The sequence below is a fragment of the Notamacropus eugenii genome, chromosome 1 (assembly GCF_028372415.1).
Source record: "Notamacropus eugenii isolate mMacEug1 chromosome 1, mMacEug1.pri_v2, whole genome shotgun sequence".
Classification (NCBI taxonomy): Eukaryota; Metazoa; Chordata; class Mammalia; order Diprotodontia; family Macropodidae; genus Notamacropus; species Notamacropus eugenii.
In genome coordinates, this window is record NC_092872.1 from 517,824,600 (window position 1) to 517,844,823 (window position 20,224).

The window sequence follows — 20,224 nt, forward strand, 5'->3', positions numbered from 1 at the left end:
GCTCAGTTAGCAAATTTTTTATTTATTTGCAAAATGTAAAATAAGATGATTTATTCTAATAACAGCTGTAACAGTCAAGTCCATGTTTCATATTCATAAGCAAAGGCTGCCTCTCTAAAGACACACCTCAAACTTTTCAAGTCTCCACATTTCACTTACTTCACTCCACTTAGTCATCCACCAATTTTACATACCTATGAAAGAAAAAACAGAAGCAATCCTTTATTAAAAGTGCTTCATCATACAAACAATTTTACCTTTCTTTGGTTACATGCTCACTTTTATTATGCTGTCTTATTAATGTAAAGCTCTTGTTAATGTAAAGTGGGCTCTTGTATGAGGGCTATCAATCCTACACACTTTACACATAAATATACTGGGGGAAGAGGTCAATAGTGATTAGATAACCAGAATCTATATAACCAACTCCAGGATCTAATGGAAATCAGACAAGTTTTGGCTTAAAATGTTCCTGATCAGCATTGTCGATCAGTTGGGGAAAAAAGTTTTAGTCATCATGTACCACAGACCTGGAGATTTTAACAAAGAATCTTGAAATGTGCAAAGGTAGTCATACCTTAGCCCACGACTTTAGGTCTTAAACACTAACGCTACCCTTCATATATTCCAAATATCAACAAGTTCTTCTGCAGCAATAACATGAATTTCAGGAAATTCACCTACCTTTAATAAAAGCTGAGTACTTATGAACACCATTCTTCTGGTCTGTATGGTATTAGACTGACATCACTCCAACCCTAAGCTTCTGCTCATTTTAAGAGCTAGCCTATAAAATATATATCCCAAAGAAAGAGTGAGAATGCCATTTAACAAACTAAAAGATAAAACTATCTTGAAGCTGCTGGTGTGTCAGAAAAAACTGGCAAAAATAGTTAGGATCAACATGGTCGATCTGATGGGGAAAAAAGTTCAATCATGCACACCATTCTTAAAACCTTTAGCTTATAGCAAATACTTATTCCATGATTGTTGATTATCTTGGGAATCTTAGCAAGATGACTTTTTAAAGTTGCCTATACCTCTGGTACACTCCTTTCCTGACAGCCCAATGTCTAACTTTAATGAGGCAACACCAATAAACTATTATAGATGAGTAAGTGTAACTTACCAATCCTCCCAGGAGTTAGGAAAATCCAACAATCTAATCCAAACCAAGTCACTGGAATAGTATCAAGTCTGAGAAATTACAAATAGAAAAATCAGCACAAAAATTAGAGAACCAAATGACATGGATCATTTTTTTTTAAAGCTGGTATATCAGAAAAAACTGGCAAGGAATAGTAGGATCAACATAGTCGATCTGATGGGGAAAAAAGTTTAGTCATCATATATACCAGCAGCCAGAAGGGCCTACAGCTCTAGAAATAAAGTGATGATCCATGAACCTCTAAAACTACCTGCAGACATTTGTAGAGTGCTACTACTAGGGAAATCTGGTAGGCTACTATTGGGTGAATACATTGTTCTGGGCAAATCTCTTAAGCTTTATGATAAAATCACCTGGCATGCTAGGAACTCCTAGTTAAACCAGATTTAAAAAGCTAATAACTTCCCAAACACTCTCACATGAATTCAAGACAGCACAGGTCTCAGGGGTCCTGATTTCCTAACTGCCTAGATTAGGAGTGACTATGTTTCTGATTACCAGTGATGACCATATTTAGAAAGGCCTTTCATTCATTTTATCCACATGGGGGAAATATTCAAAGGAGCTTAACTCAATTACCCATTTTTACTGACCACTTCCCCTGGCTGTTTCCAATTCATCTTCTCTACCAAGCTTCCCTGGCTTCCTCTCAAATTCCAAGGTAAAATCCCAAGAAGCCTTTCCCAAATCCTCTTAATTCTAGAGCCTGCCTTCTGTTGATTATTTTACTGGCATGTGTTAGACTCCCCCTGAGCTCCTCAGGCCCCAGGACTACCTTTACCTTTCTTTGTAATCCTACTAAAGGTGGGAATGAGGGGAAGAATGTCATTAACAAAGGTGTTTACTCTATGCCAGGACTGGTGTGCTATTTAAACTCAAATCAGGTTGGACAATAATAGCCCCCAGTCCATGGCTCATAGCTTCCACTTCAAGGGCTTAGATTGAGTGTGAAGATCAATACTTTTTCTGTTCTAGCTAGAAACTTGGAGGGTCTTCCCCTTCCAGACTTATTATTTTTTTGATGGTGAATTGGGCCATCTTTTCCTCTCAATTCCTAACTAGCCCTAGAGTCATTAAATGGGTGCTTCCTCAGACAAACTGAGACAGGGAAAAACCTTACTTTAAAAAGGCCAAGGTCACCTACTGCAAGCCAAGACACATATATTTGTCATTTGCATTCTTCAAAAAGGAACACGTCTCACTTTTAGAGAGTAATAATTGTGTCTTTTATTCAAAAAAGTTACATATACAGATTTACAACTTCTGAGTCTTAGTTACCTTTAGCCCAAACTCTTGCTTACCTTATGATATCGGAAGAGAAGCCAGCATGGGGTCATGGTGCCTGAACACCCAGGTCTCCAAAATCCCCATAACATGCCTCCCTCCTCCTTCCAGAAGCAGTCCTGTGAAATACAAACAAGAACGGTCACAATCCTGCAAGGCCAGGCCACTTATGGACTGACTTTCCTGGGCTGGTGCATCAGAACTAAACTGGCAAAAATGCAAAGAGATCAGCAAGGTCGATCTGATGGGGAAAAAAGTCGGGTCATCATTTACACCAGCCTGCTGGTTATCTACAACTGGCCCTCTGGCCCCAAACCAAGAAGAGTGCCAAAGCGCGCGGCCCTTTTCCAGTGCCTCAGGCGAGCGTGGGAAGGCCGTGGAGGAAGCGACCCAAAGGGACCGAGGCTCTGGACACAAACCCAACCCTTCCAGTTTCCAGGGAAGGAAACCTGGACTTCAGGGTGTGGCGGAGTGGTAGAGCCTGGCCTGAAGTTCGCCTTTCTCTGAACCTCGCTGGAGAACTTAACGCTGCCCCGTCCCCAGGCCGCCCTGCCCCCACGCGGCCCCGTCCCCAGGCCGCCCTGCCCCCACGCGGCCCCGTCCCCAGGACGCCCTGCCCCCACGCGGCCCCGTCCCCAGGACGCCCTCCCCCCACGCGGCCCCGTGGGTTGCCAGCACGAGGAGGCAGGCCCAGGACTACCTGAGCACGCTAATGCGTAGACTGCGCGCCAAGGGTACGTGGGCTGCGAGCCCGTGGGGGAGCTGAGACGAGTAATCGAACCTTGGAAAAGACGTGAAGGGAGAGAAGATCGAACTCACCACCAAGGGCCATCCCAGGACCATGATGGCTGCGGATGGAGATCGACACAAACCAATCGCAGAGAAAACGAAGACGAAAAAGAGGGAGAAAAGCCGCGGAGCTGCCTTATATAAGGCAGAAAATGCCCCAGCGCCTGCGCGTCACGTACATCCTGGCCCTGCATGGCTCTCTGGGAAATGTAGTCTCCGGGCTTAAAGAAGCTGCGGAGAGGTATAAAAGGTCCAGCAGCGGTTGCTAAGGGCTGATGTCGGTTGCTAAGGTCTGATCCCGCCCCGGCCTGACCCTCTCCCGGGCCCGGCCGGAGTGGAGTCTCCGCCATGTTGCTCTCGCCTTTCTTTTTCAAACCCCGAAGCTACCAGGGGCCTGGGCCGGTGGGTGTTCCCTGCTTTCTTCCCGCCCTCCCCCACCTGGGGCTCCACTGTCCTGGGCTGGGCCAAGCACTGCCCTCGGGGCCAGGGGGACTTCGCCTGGGCCGCCCAGCCCTTGGCCCCCTGGGCTCCGGCCCGGCCCCGAGAGTTTCCTCCGCCTCGGGAGGAGGGAGGCGGGCCCAGGCCGCGGGCCCCGGATCCTCGCCCGGCTCCAGCTCCTCCCTCCGGCCCTCCCTCGCTCCGCCCGCCCTGCCCCGGCTGTTGGGGAAAGGAAACTGAAAGTAGAGCCGGGGCCGGGCGGGGCCGGACCGACTGGGCCCGATTCCGAGCCGGAGCCAGACCCGGAGCAGGCGGCGGTGGCGAAGGCAGCTCCTGGAGCCCGGGTGAGTGTCAGCCCCTCTCCCCGCCCCCAGGGGCTCCCCAGCATCCCCCCTCGGGCCCCCAGCATCCCTACACACGCCGATCGTTGCCGTCCTCCTTTCCCCCACCTCCCCCCCCCGTAGCCCTCTCCCTCGCTAGGCTCCCCATTTCTGGGCCATCGCCCCCCAGATCGCTGCTCCCAGGAGCTGACATCCCCCTCCCCGGCCACTCAAGCTACGTTTCCGCCACCCGGTCCCCAGGACCCTGCAATCATTGCCACCCCTCCCCCCCATTCTCGCCTCAAACCCCTCATCTTCCCACCTGCCTGTCTTTCCTCCGGGACTCTCCGTTGTCACCTTGTTCGTCGGTGGATTAACGTAAATCCTGGTTCTCCCCCCTGCGCCCCCATCGCCCTTCCTGAGCATCCCCTTTTTGTTTGTTTGTTTCTACCCCTCCTCTCAAGTCTCAGCCCAGGTTTGGTTTCCCTCAGCCATCTGGGTAGATTGTGTTTCTGTGTTATTATTTCTAAACAACACGAAGGAAGAATTTTACCCTCAAGAAAAACCAAAGCTGAGGCTACAAAAGCCTGCATTATGAGGCCGAGTTTGATGTTGAGCGGAAGAGATCTGAGCTGGGAAGGAGTCACCTAACGTTATTCCCAGGCTAGTGGATTTCTTTGTGATGAGTGCCCCTCCTCCATACCACCAATTTCAAGCTAAAATTGCCAGTTTTCAACCCTAAAAAATGTAAACTACCTATCAGGGAAAGGCATAGATTTTAAAAACAAAAAAACTGTTTTCCTCCGTGAGTCACACCTCCATCACTACCGTTATGAACTAGCATTTTAGTAAGCTCTCACTTTCTGCTACCTGGACCCTGTTTAGGCTCTGGAGATTCCGAGTTCCACACAGCCTCCACCCGCTGGGAGCTTCCATTCTAATGGAAAAATATGCAAAGAGGATGTCTATTGTGAAAATGGGAAATGATTCCTGTGGGAGGGCCCTAGCAATGAAAGGAAAAGTCTCTGGCTGAAGGTGAGATTTGAGCTGAGGAGCTGGAGAGGGCAGGGGTCGACATCCAGCCAATGAAAAATTAATAGAGGCTAGTAGCATCTCAGGTTGGTAAAGTAAGTGGAATGGGGGAATAAAGTATAAAAAGAATGGAAAGGTGGGAATGGTCCAAACTGGGAGGGATTTTAAAAGCCAAACAGGATTTTATAGTTGGTCCTGGAAATCACTGAGTAGGGAGATGTACTGGTCAGATCTGCTTCAGAATCAGGCTCTGTTAGACTTCCTCTTCCAATATTGGTTGACACATAGTAACTAGACAAATAAAAGATGTGGCAAATTTCTAACTCAAGAAAAAAACTACCGTTGTTGGAGATTTCAGGACTAAGAGCTGAGTGTTTTTTATTTTTGAAATATTAATTTGCTATATAACATTTTTTGTTGTTTAGTTGTTTTCAGTCATGTCCAACTCTTCATGACCCCATTTGGGGTTTTCTTCACAAAGATACTATAGTGGTTTGCCATTTCCTTCTCCAGCTCATTTTTACAGATGAGGTGAACCAATTTAAGTGATTTGCCCAGGGTCATCAGCTAGTCATCAGCCCAAGTGTCTGAGGCTAGATTTTAACTCAGGTCATCCTGACTCTAGGCCCAGCATTCTATCCACTGAGCCACCTAGATGCTCCATGTAATATTTCAAGGCATTTTTCCTTTGAGGAAAATCTGCTTACTGGATGTGGCACTTTAAAATATGAAGAACATGAATGTAAAATGGTGTGATGAATCCATGATGCCAGATAAAAGAATATATAGCCATTTTCTGCAAGAAACAACATTCCTTTAAAGGAGAGCAGAGAGAATAAAGCATAATAACTTGGTGTCAGGGTGATGTGTGCAGCAAACATTTTAGATGAACATTTAAGAGAATCGTTGAAACTAACACTGAAAGAGTAAAGGAAAGTTGATCTGTTCAGATAATTTATAGCATTTATATAGCACTGAGACATTTACAAAGCACTTTACTGACCATATCCCCATGAGGTAAGAAGTGCAAAGCATCATCTCCATTTAAGATTAAGAAACAGAGATTAAGTGCCTTGCTAATAAGCTAATAAATATCAGAATCATCTCCTGGCTCCCAAGTACAGTAGTACTCTTTTCTACTTTGTCTTTCGATTAGAAATCAAATAGTTTTAATTACCTAGCATTTGATGTGCCCAAATAACTTCCCATAATTACAACTGAATTTCTCTTGATTTTATTCTTATAAAATAAACTGAAGCGTTCAGCCAAAGATTGGACTAGTTAAGGCTTTGCTGCTTGGTGCTTAAGCAGTACTGAGAGCTAACCTAAAATGATTTCTTTGTAGCAGAAAGCCCATTGAACATCAAGTAACTGAAGACATTATCTGAAATGGATGGCAGACCCAGCCCAGACCCCCCACCAAGGCATTCTAATGTCAACCATGGAGGTAAGCAAGCTCTGCCACTTTTAACATGAAAACTATAGTTAAGAGTTTGAAAACCCATGCTGAGAGCAGGACAAAAATATAAAATTCCATTTAAATGAAGAGTACTTTGTACTATAGGAACAGCACAAATGACCCTGAAAATTGACAATGCTTTTCCCCTTCCCAAAGAGAGTTAATGCATGCTACATTTCATTCAAACAAAAACTCTAAAGGAGGAGTCAAGAGCTGAAGTTACTGTATTGTTTTGTCCTGTTCATGCACAGACGAGTTATTCTCAGATAAACCTGTGGATGTATTATGAGAAGTGCAGTGGCCCTTTTTTCACTTGCTTATAATTTCCTAAAAATAACTTTCTGCTTTACACAAGTATATTATATGTCACAGAAGTTTTAAGTGTGGTATAAATGAGGAACAGTGTTTTTCTTGGGGGGAGGGGAAGCAGGAGGCAGTAATACAAACATACTAATATTGTGGCAATAAGAAAAAAATAATACTTTTCCACATTGCCAGAAAGAAATTTTGGGCTACTATAAATCATTTCAACATGTTATACCATTCGTTTTCTTAATAAATGGTTTCTTGGTAAATGTCACAAGTTTGAAAAGAATTGTGGAAGTAATAATAGTAAAAGCGTTAAAGTTTGGTTGTACATCTTGGCCTGTCGTTATATCCTACATTTCCTGTTAAGGGTACTCCAATTCACATCGTCCACCAAGCCTTCCTGATCCTCCAACTGGAACCTTTTTTACCTGATGTACCAGTGTTCTTTATTTTTTAGGCCCTTACCATATTCTAGTGTGTACTAATCTGTTACATATCTCCTTATAATCTGCAGAAACTTTCTTGAATAAATATTTGTGCATTTTTATGACATGAAACTCAGCATTCTTGTTAAGCTTAGTTAAATGTCATGTTTTATGCTTGGTTGCATGTCATATTTTATGTTTTTGGAATATTTTCTACCTTTAATTGCAAAATTTATTGCTCCTTTGCACAATCATTTAATTCTCACTAAATCCTCAAACAGAAGAGAGGATTAGGTGATTTCATGTGTCAAAGTCAATTTCAAGAGTATCAACTCTAGTTTCAATCCATTTGGCCAAAATTGCCTTTCACATGTGCTTTATGTGTTGTCCTGTGTTGCAGCGTTAGTGTTTTTAGACCTATAGTACATGAGTGAACTACTGTTTTCATGAGCTCAACTCCTGGATTTCTTGATTTTTTTTTTAATTTGCAAACCAGCATTCCACTAACTCAAACCTGTAAGCTTATTAAACTTTGCCTTTTAAAGTTCTCTCATTGATTCTGGGCTAAATTCAAGAAATTTCTCTCTTCAGTTTATTGTATTTGATATCATTATAGCCCATAAAATAGCTAAAGAATTTTAGGATGCTGGCAGGACTAAAACCTTAGAAATAGACTGTAGAAGGAACTCTTAGTCCTTCAGTTTAAACTGTAACTGAATAGGAATTCCCTCTAATATTTTCAACAAGTAGTCATCAGTCTCTGCTTGAAATCAGTAAGGAACATCCAGTAGAAAACTGTTAGCAGCATAGTGCCAGAACAAGTGAAGAGATCTCCTATTTATTAGCTAGGTTCTGTATTTTATTCCATTCTCTTACCATAATAAACTACTCTTTACTTTAAAACAAATTTAATACATTGCTATAAAAAATAGCTTGTTCTTTGTAGTTGTGTTGTGCCTTTGCTCCTTGCTTTCTGTTCCATGGCTTTTTGTTTACTGAAAATTTCCTTTGTGTTCAGGCCACATAGATGAAGAACTACCACAAAGAACCAGAAATTGGGTAAACAACCCACCAGTTAATGTAGTAAGAGGAAGAACAGACTTACCCAGAAGAGATGCCAGAGCTAACAACACTGTTCCTCGATGGCAGAGGGAGGAAAGGTTTAGTGGCATGGGGAGGAATCCTCATCAGGGAAGGAGATACCAGGGTGGACAAGCTGATGATGAAGCTAGAGGGCAAAGAAATGGTCAAGAGAATGAAGCCAGAAGAAGAAATGGGAACCAAGATGGGAGAGACCGAAGGCATCAACCTGCTGAAAATGTCCATTTTCGGAAAGATCCCACAAAGTGGCGGAGTCCACATCAAAAGGCTGGGGAACAGTCTCAACAAGTTAAGAGGATTGGCTTTGTATTCCTAGAAAGTCTTCTTCAGAAAGATCCTTCAGAGGTGGTCATCACACTTGCTGCTAACTCTGGATTTAAGGATCTTCTAGATCATACATTCATGAAACCTGGCTTACTTCAGCTTATCTGCCAAGTCCTTAGGAAGGCATGCAGCTCTAGGATGGATCGACAGAGTGTTCTGCACCTCTTGGGCATTTTGAAGAACTCCAGTTTCCTCAGAGTGTGCCTACCCAGTTATGTGGCAGGAATGATAACTGAGTCTGTCCCTGCTGTTCGACACCAGTATCCAGAGCATATTAATAACATCCTCTCACTTCTCCAAGACTTAGTAAGTGTGTTCCCAGCCAGCTCTGTGCAAGAAACCTCCATGTTGATGTCCATTTTGCCAGCTTCTCTCAATGCTTTGAGAGCTTCTGGCATTGATATTGGAGAAGAGACAGAAAAAAACCTGGAAAAGGTTCAGACCATCATTGAACACTTGCAAGAGAAGAGACGTGAGGGCACTCTAAAGGTTGACACCTATACCCTGGTGAAACCTCAAACTGCAGAGCATGAGGATAACTATAGAACAATGACTATTTACCCTACATACAATGAGGTACACCTGGATGAAAAGCCCTTTCTTCGACCAAACATCATTTCAGGGAGATATGAAAGCACTAGCATCTATTTGGACACTCACTTCCGACTCCTACGAGAAGATTTTGTTAGACCCCTGAGAGAAGGGATTCTGGAACTGCTTCAGAGCTTTGAAGACCAGGGTTTGAGGAAGAAGAAATTCAATGACATCCGAATCTACTTTGACACACGGATTATCACACCTCTTTGTGCATCATCTGGTATTGTATACAAAGTACAATTTGATACAAAACCATTAAAGTTTGTCCGTTGGCAGAATTCCAAACGTCTGCTCTATGGTTCCTTGGTCTGCATGTCCAAGGATAATTTTGAGACATTTCTTTTTGCAACCGTTTCTAACCGGGACCATGAAGACCTTTACCATGGAATTGTGCAGCTTTGCTTTAATGAACAGAGTCAGCAGCTATTAGAGGTTCAGCCCTCAGACTCCTTCCTCATGGTGGAAACAACTGCATATTTTGAAGCTTATAGACATGTGCTAGAAGGGCTACAGGAGATTCAGGAGGAAGATGTCCCCTTTCAGAAAAACATTGTTGAGTGTGAATCATATGTACGAGAGCCTAGTTACTTGTTAATGGGTGGCAGATACGATTTCACAGCCCTAATAGATAATGGCTTAGCCAGTGAAATTGGGAAACCATCTCTAAGGAACATTCCAGACTACAGAAGACCAAGAGTTAATGTTTTAGACCCCAACCAATGGCCCTCAAAAGAAGCCCTGAAGCTGGATGAATCACAAATGGCAGCTTTGCAATTTGCTCTTACTAAGGAATTGGCTATTATTCAGGGACCTCCAGGGACAGGTGAAGTTCTGATATTTTTTTCTTCAAGCTTTATCATATTAACTATTGGGATGGGCAGGAGGGAGTAATCAGGTTCCCAACATATGCCCAAATCATAAATGATCACCCAGAATTGCTTCCCAAGAACCAGAATAAAAACAAGGATGGAAAGGAGTGCTAGAGGCAAAGAGATGTTATAAATCAAATACCAAATCATTAATAATCACCATCTCTTACCAAGGGACACTAAATTATAAATTAATGAGCTTTGTCAGTTTTTATTTAAGGAAAGCTGCCCATAGTAAATATTCTCTGTCACATTAGTAGAAATACCAGGTGCTTTGTAAGAGTTTCACAATGATTTTTTATAGGCAACTTAACTGATATCCTCTTTGGATGTACTTTTGTTCCTTGCCCCTCCTCTCTTCCCCATCAGGAATAAGGACCCTAAGCATACTACAAATAATTTTCTTAAATGTTAACCTCTGTATTTTTACTTATCTTATAGGGAAAACCTATGTGGGTCTGAAAATTGTCCAAGCCCTTCTGACTAATGAGCAGGTATGGCAGATTAACACACGGAAGTTCCCCATCCTTGTTGTGTGCTATACCAATCATGCCCTGGACCAATTTCTGGAAGGTAAATTTTGCAAGATAACTTGTTCTCTACTAGAAAGTCAGTGTTGACATTAGCATTTACATGTCACACACAGTATCTTATTCATTAACACCTAGAAGTACCAGTGTTTCCCTTAAAGACAATATAGGAGATGCCAGGATTGTAATCAAGCCAAAGCTACTCAATGTACTTACTCATTCAAGAGGAATTTTTTTTTTGTGGCTCTTCTCACTTCCCATTATGTTTACTTTTTTCCTCAGGAATATATAAATGTCATAAGACCAGCATTGTTCGAGTAGGTGGAAGGAGCAACAGTGAAGTCTTGAAGCAGTTCACACTAAGAGAACTGCGAAACAAACGAGAATTCCGACGAAATCTCCCTGTACATCTCCGGAGGGCCTACATGAGTGTATGTTCCAAATTAAGACTAGCTAGGGAGTAGAAGCCCCAAGAGGTTGAAGGGAAACCATAAAATAACACAACAGATATGAAAGTACTTTGGAAAAATTAAGTGCTGAAAGTAACTTGTGATTTTTGTTTCTCTTAACTATCTTCCAAAAGTGTGTTACATCAGAATTGGGTTTTAAACAAACCTAGTTTCTGAACTTGGGTAAGGTGGGAAGCAGGAGAAAAGTGGAATGGCCAGCTTATAGGTTTTAAGTGCATGCATTTCTTACCCTTGCTGTTTTCTATGGGCCCAACTGCTTACTTGGGAATACTTCCACATTGAAGTTCAAAAACCATGCTGATATGTCCCTGTATTTTCCTTGCTGTAAGGAAATCTCCACGAAGAAACTCCCTCTACCAACGCAGATCTGACACCTGTTCTGGAACATATAAAACTAGAACTGCCTTTAGTACTCACGTTCATTGGCTTACCCAAGATCTTATAGCCAATTTGTCAGAAACAAGACTTAAGCCAAGGTCTTAACAACTCTTTATACACTATGCCTTGCTGTCTTTTTTCCCCTGATTTTCTTACTGAATTCAGTTTCCTTATTTTCAAATACTTGTTTGAGGGGCTGAGGGAAAGGGAGTGGTATTTTTTTATCCCCACAACACATCTTCTTCCTTGAGCAGATCATGACAGAAATGAAACAGTCAGAGCAGGAAATCCACAAAGGAGCTCATCATTTGGAGTGTACCACCAAGGGAGTTGTACATGAACGACATCTACAGAAATACATTGCCCCCCAACACTGGAACAGCCTGATGAATGGGCCGGTAAGCTGCCACAGTCATTCCAAATTGTTATAAATATCTGACTTGCCTCCACCATCCATAATTCTAAAATATGGGTCTGCCAAGCCAGAAAGGTAAACTTTTGTTAATGGTAATTTAAGGACAGAGAGAAGGCACTATTTGAAATCCTCAAATGAAAACCACAACTCATTTTCTTTCTGTAAGCCAACAGGCTCATTACTGTTCATTAATGCTGTCTCCCTTTATCAGGATGTTGAATGGCTTTATTCAAGGAAGGGCTGGAAACAGTCAATGATCCTGGAGTGGCTGGGCCTGGGTTTTACTGCCTTCACCCAAAATGTGTCTTCACCCCCCAATGAAGAGCCTGAGAATGCAGGTAAAAGGCTTATACTAACATAATCTCCAAAGCTTGGTAATGAAATGGGGAGGAGTAGAGAACCAGTAGTACTTGATGAATGTACAATCAAGTCTTTCAGGGCTTTATATTAACCTCCACTCACATTTCATAATTTGAAGACTTCCTTTTCTTCTTCATTTCCTAGAGTCTTTTGTCTTTCTTTGTCAGAAATTTCTCTCTTGCTTTCCCATCTTCACTTTAGCTCGGCAGGAAGGGGGCGAAGAGGAAGAAGCTGAAGAGGAGGAAGCGCTAATTGAGATTTCCGAAGAGGCTGACCTGATCCAAGCAGACCGCGTGATTGAGGAAGAAGAGGTTGTTAGGCCTCGACAGAGGAAAAAAGTTGATAATGGAGCTGTACAAGAACTGGCTAAAATGCTATTGGCCATGAGACTTGACAACTACGGCCAGGTAGCACCTGAGCAGGAGCAGGCAACTGGAGAATGGGAGGTAAATTTCTTTTTAAGTAGCATCTAGAAATTCCCAAGAGTGTAAATAAGGAAAGGACTCAAAATTGCAGAAATACTATACTAACCATGAAGAAAATCCAAGGCTAGAAGACAGTATCACTGGTGGCTTTATTCCTAGTACTGACCCCTAGCAATATTTTCCTTCATTTCTTTAATTTGTTGGGGGGGGGGGGGATGTTTCTCTGGGAGGGAGGGGCAATTTTAACACTCACCTATCGAGGTCTATGATTCTAAGACCATAAATCCAGTGGTTCTTATTGGTGCTTTTGCATGTAGACTCAACGCAGTCAGAAAAAGAAGATGAAGAAGAAAGTGAAGGTAGAGCTCCGAAAGTTGAATGCAATGACTGAAACAGAAGCTAAGGAAATAGAGGATGTGTGGCAACTGGACCTAAATTCCAGATGGCAGCTCTACAGGTATCCTCTTCACTCTGCCCCATCTGGTATCACCAGGGATTTGTTTTCCCCACTTTTCTTCACCTTTTCTATTTCTCCAGTCCTCATCTGGGACATTTTTCCAGTGTATTTTCACTTGCCCTTCCTCACTCCAGTCTGTTCTACTTCCAGCAGCAAGAACCATTTCCTCAATTGTAATTGTGATCCTTTCAGTATCTTAGAATCTTATAGTAGATCCCAGATGCCTCTTGCATTAAATTAAGATCCTTGATTGTAGGCTTTAAAGCTGTCCTCACAACTTCTATGACATTCTATTTTTCTATTACCTACAATATAATTTTTTCATTTTATGTTCTGGTCATTAAGCAGATCTGCTTCCCTTATATACCCTATTCTTTTGACTTTTCCATCTCATCGCATGTATATGTTTGTTACTTGTTTATCATGGGTATTTGTTTGACCTTTCTTCCCATTAAATTAAGCTTCTTCCAGTCAGGAATTTCCTAGTGTCATAACAATATACAGCCAAGTAGACACTCAAGAAATGTGTTAACAAGCAGGGATATACCTTCTACTTCATGACCATTTTACCATCTGATTGCTTACTTTCATTCACTTTCTGTAGGATGTGGCTGCAGATGTATCAAGCAGATATTCGAAGAAGGATCCTAAACCATGAACGACTATACCAGGCCTCAGCAGAAAGGATGGTAGAGCTGAAGCTACAAGAGGATCTCTGTATCCTCAAAGATGCTCAAATTGTAGGCATGACAACTACAGGTAAATAGATATGGGGAAAATTAGCAGCTTCAGTTTAAGTCCATAACTAGATCACAGCTATTAGCAAATTGGAAGGATAGAAAGATTCATCTCCAAAATGCCTCGTGACAGAAAAAGGCTAGTATATAGGAAACTGTCACTAGGCTGCCTCTGAGTTATGCTAGTCTCAAAAAATGTGAGTTATTCACCCTGTTATTTGAAGGTCTGATTTGATAGATAAAAAGTCCAGATTCAGTGCCACCTTATAAATTAAGGGGAGTGCTTGGTGTGCTGTTGTTCAGTTGTGTCTGACTTCATGACCCCATTTGGGGGTTTTCTTGGCAAAGATACGGGAGTGGATTGCCACTTCCTTCTCCAGCTCACTTGACAGATGAAGAAAATGAGGCAGACAGGACTAAGTGACTTGCCCAGGGCCACACAGATAATACATGTCTGAGGCCAGATTTGATGAGTCTTCCTGACTCCAAGCCTGGGACTATCCACTGCACCACCTACATTGGTGTGTAGGTAGGCACAAAGGATAGTTCCCCTGTTGTAGTAAGGGTCTTCATGTTGCCCAAGGAGTTTATTCTTTCTCCCTATACTTAAGGTGCTGCCAAGTACCGCCAGATCCTACAGAAGGTGGAACCTCGAATTGTCATAGTTGAGGAAGCAGCAGAGGTCCTAGAGGCCCACACCATTGCCACACTGAGCAAAGCCTGCCAGCATCTCATCCTCATTGGGGATCACCAGCAGGTAAATTCAGGCCTACTTTTACACAGCCAATAAAAAAATTCAAATAATGAAATATTTGTGATGTGCTTTACTTCCCTCTGAAATTTCCCTCTGTTGCCATTCTCTTCACAGTCCAATCTGAAAAGTATTGTTAGGGCACCTGATAAAATCAAAAATCAGATTTTGCCCTTTCCTCTTTAGTTAACTCTACCAATTTTTCTAATTTATTTTGTAGAGTATGTCAGTTTGGCTGTACTTTGAACCAAATATTACATGTGTTATATATTTTTCTCCACTCCCTACAGCTGCGCCCCAGTGCCAACGTGTATGACCTGGCAAAGAACTTCAATCTAGAGGTCTCACTCTTTGAGCGGCTAGTAAATGTCAACCTTCCCTTTGTCCGTCTGAATTACCAGGTGAGAAACAATAGACCTTGGCTACGGATTTGATATATTTCTTTTTTATTCCTCATTTACTAGCTGAAAAGTATTAAGGTCTCACCATTAACAAAACTGATTTCACATGAAAGTAAACTGTACTCTCACTGATGTGACTCTCAATTCAGTTTTATTTTTCTTCCTAAGGCTTGACTTGGGTATAGCTGGTTTGGCCATTTGGAACATTTGGCAATGTGCTTTCTCCCAAGTTTTTCCAACAGCAAAATTAGGATTATGCATCTTAGCCTTTGGAGCATTTGCCCACTTTTCAGGATTTAAGAGTATCATGCTTCAAATAACATGTCTATTTGTTTCAGCATCGCATGCGCCCTGAAATTGCACGGCTGTTGACACCCCACATTTACCAAGATCTGGAGAATCATCCCTCTGTTCTCAAGTATGAAAAAATTAAGGTGAGTTTATTCAAACAGATATTTTCTATGATTATTACTAGCAGTTTAGGGAATTGTATAAGAGAAGAAAAACAACTGCTGAGAGTGATACAGCTCCTTCCAGCTTAATCAGCAAGAAGTATTCAGTAGAAAACATACCTGGCCTTTGGTAATCCAGTTGGTCTATTGACTTAATTAGATATAATTAGGAAAAGGTCCCAATCAAAACAAAGAGTAGAATAAAAGTAGAGTCAAAGAACTTTTTTTAAAGAGTGTCTTTCTAGAAATGAGCCAACCATCCATGTCAGAGTTAAGTCACATCAGCAGTGACTACTAAACTATATCTAGGACTGAATTTCAGTCACCTTTTCGAAGTGCCCAGTTGTGCCTATCTTTAACAGGGTTTTCTTTTTATTTTTCACAGGGGGTCTCTTCCAATCTCTTTTTCATAGAGCATGACTTCCCTGAACAAGAGATCCTAGAAGGGAAAAGTCACCAAAATCAACATGAGGCTCGTTTTGTGGTAGAATTGTGCAAGTACTTCCTGTGTCAGGAGTATCTGCCATCCCAGATCACTATCCTTACAACCTATACTGGACAGCTTTTCTGTCTCCGCAAACTCATGCCAGCTAAGACATTTGCAGGTGTGAAAGTCCATGTTGTGGACAAATACCAAGGAGAAGAGAATGACATCATTCTGCTATCCCTTGTGCGGAGCAACAAAGAAGAAAAAGTTGGGTTCCTGAAGATCAAAAACCGAATCTGTGTAGCTCTGTCCAGAGCCAAAAAGGGAATGTACTGCATTGGGAACATGGGGATGCTGGCCAAAGTTCCATTGTGGAGCAAGATCCTTCACACTCTGAGAGAAAATGGTCAGATTGGCAGTGCACTAATGTTGTGCTGTCAGAACCATCCTGATACACAAACACTGGTATCCAAAGCCACAGACTTTCACCAGGTGCCAGAAGGGGGTTGTAGCCTCCCCTGTGAATTTCGGCTGAGTTGTGGACATGTCTGTACTAGAGCCTGCCATCCCTATGATTCTAATCACAAAGAATTCCAATGCATGAAGCCTTGTCAGAAGATACTCTGTGCTGATGGACATCGGTGTCCATCAGTTTGCTTCCAGCCCTGTGGCCCTTGCCAAGTAAAAGTCCCTAAAACAATTCTGCGTTGTGGACACCAACAAATGGTCCCATGTTTCATGCCAGAGTCAGATTTCTGCTGCCAGGAGCCTTGCCCCAAGTTCCTGACATGTGGGCACAGATGCAGTCACTCCTGTGGAGAAGAGTGTGTTCGTCTTTGTTCTGAGATGGTCACTGTCAATCTCAAGTGTGGACATAACCAGCAAGTGAAATGTGGCAATGTAGAAGATCTTCAATATGGCTTACCTGTCAAGTGTACTACCAAGTGTGGCACAATCTTAGACTGTGGGCACCCTTGCCCCGGCTCTTGCCATGACTGCTATGAAGGACGATTTCATGAGCGCTGCCAGCGTCCCTGCAAGCGCTTACTCATCTGCTCACATAAATGCCAGGAGCCTTGCATTGGTGAGTGTCCACCTTGTCAAAGGACCTGCCAGAATCGCTGTGTTCATAGCCAGTGTAAAAAGAAGTGTGGAGAGCTGTGCAGCCCATGTGTAGAACCTTGTACTTGGCACTGCCAGCACTACCAGTGCACCAAACTTTGCTGTGAACCATGTGATCGGCCCCCATGCTATGTGCCTTGTACCAAGTTGTTGGCTTGTAACCATCCTTGCATTGGCCTGTGTGGGGAACCATGCCCTAAAAAGTGTCGTGTGTGTCATCAAGATGAAGTAACACAGATTTTCTTTGGCTTTGAAGATGAACCAGATGCCCGCTTTGTACAACTGGAGGATTGTAGCCACATCTTTGAGGTGCAGGCTCTTGACCGCTATATGAATGAACAAAAAGATGAAGAAGTTGCCATCAAGTTGAAAGTCTGTCCTATCTGTCAGGTTCCTATCCGCAAGAACCTTAGGTATGGTACTAGCATAAAAAAGCGTCTGGAAGAGATTGAGAGGATCAAGGAAAAGATACAAGGCTCAGCTGGCGAAATCACTACCAGGCAGGAGGAGCTACAGGTCCTGCTAGAAGCGAAGACCAATATCCAAAGGTTACTCCCTGAGGATTTTCTCATGCTAAAAGAAAAGCTCTCTCAGTCTGATCTGTCTGTGAAAGCCTTGGGTCTAGCTGAAAATCAAATCAGCTTCTATGAGCGCTTAGCCAGCATACGGGAATCCCTGAGCAAGATAGAAGTCAGTGAAAGGGCTGGGGTAAGGATGCGGCTGGAACAAGTCCATAAGTGGCTAGCAAAGGAGCGTCTGAGTTTTACCAGCCAGGAACTGGAAGACCTCCAAAGTGAAGTACAGAGGATAACATACTTGGTGAACCTCTTGATCCGCTGCAAGATGGCAGGGGGGAAAATGAGCAGTTCAGTAGTGGAAGAAGTAGCTACCCTTCGAGAGATCCTAGAGGGCACTTTTAAATTCAGTAAAAACGATGAAGAACTGGTGGTGAAGAAATTGAAAGCTCTGGATGCTGTCCTTCCTTGCTGTGGCTTGGGCATCTCAGAACAAGAGCGGGTACAGATAGTAAATGCTTTGGGCTATCCCCAAGGTCACTGGTTCAAATGCCCTAATGGCCACATCTATGTGATTGGCAATTGTGGGGGAGCAATGCAAAGGGGTAAATGTCCTGATTGTAATGCAGTAATTGGTGGTGAAAACCACACTCTGGAAAGTAACAACCAATTGGCTTCAGAGATGGATGGTGCCCAACACGCAGCTTGGTCTGAAACAGCCAACAACCTGTTTAACTTTGAGGACATCCACAGGTTGATCTAGGAAGATGATTTCCTATTACCTTTCCTTTCCTTCTCTCTCAGCCATAGCCAGGCTGGGCTTGGCTTCCTGAAGAAAGGACTGCTATTTCTGACTTCCCTGAAATCTTGGCACTCTACCGACCCATTTTAGGACTTTTCCAATGTTTGTTCCTAGAGTTAGTCCTGCGCTTAAGTGAGCACTTTACCTCTAATCGAGAATAAAATTAATAGACAAGATTTTCCCTTTTCTTTCTCTTATAAGGTCAACCTCCCTGGTGCATGTTTTGGGCTTAAGTTGCCTAGTGATAATCTTCTGGCCCTGTCTTCCTGCCTGTCTTAGCTAAATGCTCTTTGTACAGTGCTTATAATGGCACTAGGCACATGGTAGGAGCTTAATACTTAATGACTGCATCTCAGGCCCCAGCTATGCAACCCAATTTTGTCCCAAAGGAGCTACATAGAAGACATTTGTCCTTGAAAGAAGCTCAACTGGAACATTTCCTGCATTCTTTTGGGGCCACCTTTACTCCAGAAGGCACTGAAGAAAATACAGAAAATTCAAAGTCTATGACAGGGTTTTAAACCTAACTTGGGCCTTGCACATGTCCACGGTGACCAAGGAGTTAACAACAGTAATACTTCCATTCCCTTGAATTTCGAGAAGGCAAGAAGTTTTTTATTGCGTTTTAAACAGGTTTGGAAGCAAGGCTGCCTCATGGGGCATGCCTCATTCATTCCCCCAATGGAATAAAAGTGACATTCAGTACCAGCAGCACCTTCTTATCAAAGTGTAACCCTTTCATCTCTCCTTCCTTTATCATGGCTTTTGCCTGGGTGGAGCTTTTAGCATGCCTCCGATGTCTGCAGGCCCAGGCCAGGCTCAGGCCGTCTGTCCTGCTTAGGTGTTGCCTCCATGGCATTTGTTCCATAAAAGACATAGATTTCTCAGGTCCTTTCTACTGTTTGCAAGCAAAATTCCCCTACCTTATGTATGCGTTCCCTTTTTGTCTTTACTATGCACTTTAGAATATGATGCCAATTAATAAAGCAATTATTGACAAAAGTAAATGATCCGTATTTCCTTCTAATAGCTGCTGCCAACTTGGCTCTGTTAGCATCTCTACTTTTTTCAGTCAATAGGTAACCAAGACACCATGCTTCTATGGGATAAATCAAAGTTTCCTCTGGTTCTGCTTCCCTTTATAAAGCTAACTTTATCTGTCCACAACCTTTGTCGCATAGAACAAAAGAATATATCCCTTCTCAGGCAAGAGGAGTAACCTCAATCCCCATCCCATCCTTTTAGAAAGAATTATGATACAGATTACTGCCACAAAATCCCAGTATTACCAAAGAAATGCAATTACGTTGTTTAAGTTGATGCCCTGGATAGGAAGTATTGAGAATGTTTTTATCTGGCATGGAACACACAGCAAGACCACCTTAGAATAAAGATGCTCAAAGAAAGATCAGTTTTTTAAAAACAAATGCAAACTACTGAGACTTTTAATAGAGCTTTTTAAAGAGCATTTTTACAATCAAAAAGAAGAGTGGAGTTACATTTCCTCTAGGGAAGGGATTAAAGGCTTAAACCTTAAGTACTTCTTCAGGTAACTATAGCTACTTCCTCCTCTTGTACCTGTGGAAAGAAATAGACAGAACTATGGTCATAATCTCTGTGTGTTCATCCTTCCTTGCCAAAGAAGACCACGCCATCAGAGAAATGATGACATGACTTGCACTTGACTTTGTTTTGAGTGAGGGAGGGCTGTGCAGGTCACCAGCCTCACTTCTCCAGAGCCATCTGAATTCATCAAGATGACTGGAGATGACCCAGGGTGAGGCCATTGGGGTTAAGTAACTTGCCCAAGGTCACATAGCTAGTGAGTGTCAAGTGTCTGAGGTGAGATTTGAACTCAAGTCCTCCT

At 42.7% G+C, this 20,224-nt stretch overlaps 3 protein-coding genes and 4 non-coding genes across 10 annotated transcripts in view; 1 reads left to right on the plus strand and 6 right to left on the minus strand.

Moving 5' to 3' along the window:
• Positions 1-2: 2 nt before the first annotated feature.
• LOC140520016 (uncharacterized) lies at positions 3-3,909 on the minus strand. Its single transcript, XM_072633621.1, has 5 exons — positions 3,272-3,909; positions 2,470-2,571; positions 1,130-1,197; positions 685-787; positions 3-194 (listed from the first exon to the last, which is right to left on the minus strand). The coding sequence occupies exons 1-2, from the start codon at positions 3,589-3,591 to the stop codon at positions 2,502-2,504; spliced, it is 390 nt and encodes a 129-aa protein (XP_072489722.1). The 5' UTR covers positions 3,592-3,909; the 3' UTR covers positions 3-194; positions 685-787; positions 1,130-1,197; positions 2,470-2,501.
• On the minus strand, positions 435-529 carry LOC140521884 (small nucleolar SNORD12/SNORD106). Its single transcript, XR_011973162.1, has one exon. It is a non-coding gene; the product is annotated as a small nucleolar SNORD12/SNORD106 (small nucleolar RNA).
• LOC140521883 (small nucleolar SNORD12/SNORD106) lies at positions 862-948 on the minus strand. Its single transcript, XR_011973161.1, has one exon. It is a non-coding gene; the product is annotated as a small nucleolar SNORD12/SNORD106 (small nucleolar RNA).
• On the minus strand, positions 1,270-1,359 carry LOC140521881 (small nucleolar SNORD12/SNORD106). Its single transcript, XR_011973159.1, has one exon. It is a non-coding gene; the product is annotated as a small nucleolar SNORD12/SNORD106 (small nucleolar RNA).
• On the minus strand, positions 2,640-2,731 carry LOC140521882 (small nucleolar SNORD12/SNORD106). Its single transcript, XR_011973160.1, has one exon. It is a non-coding gene; the product is annotated as a small nucleolar SNORD12/SNORD106 (small nucleolar RNA).
• On the plus strand, positions 3,867-19,364 carry ZNFX1 (zinc finger NFX1-type containing 1). Of its 2 annotated transcripts, none has more exons than XM_072633595.1 (14): positions 3,867-4,023; positions 6,380-6,478; positions 8,243-10,069; positions 10,557-10,688; positions 10,928-11,076; positions 11,748-11,891; positions 12,120-12,246; positions 12,470-12,714; positions 13,011-13,150; positions 13,755-13,909; positions 14,499-14,644; positions 14,929-15,039; positions 15,378-15,473; positions 15,877-19,364. In XM_072633595.1, exons 2-14 carry the CDS (start codon positions 6,421-6,423, stop codon positions 18,316-18,318), a joined length of 5,772 nt encoding a protein of 1,923 aa, XP_072489696.1. In that variant the 5' UTR covers positions 3,867-4,023; positions 6,380-6,420; the 3' UTR covers positions 18,319-19,364. The 2 variants fall into 2 exon arrangements, with proteins under 2 accessions (XP_072489696.1, XP_072489695.1); XM_072633594.1 differs by having other exon boundaries at positions 3,884-4,023; positions 6,377-6,478.
• DDX27 (DEAD-box helicase 27) overlaps positions 18,951-20,224 on the minus strand; it is a 36,539-nt gene continuing 35,265 nt past the window's right edge. For all 3 annotated transcript variants that reach the window (XM_072633599.1, XM_072633598.1, XM_072633597.1), the window contains one exon: positions 18,951-19,935. In XM_072633599.1, the coding sequence (XP_072489700.1) occupies positions 19,917-19,935 (19 nt within the window). In that variant the 3' untranslated portion in view covers positions 18,951-19,916. The remainder of the gene's footprint in view (positions 19,936-20,224) is intronic.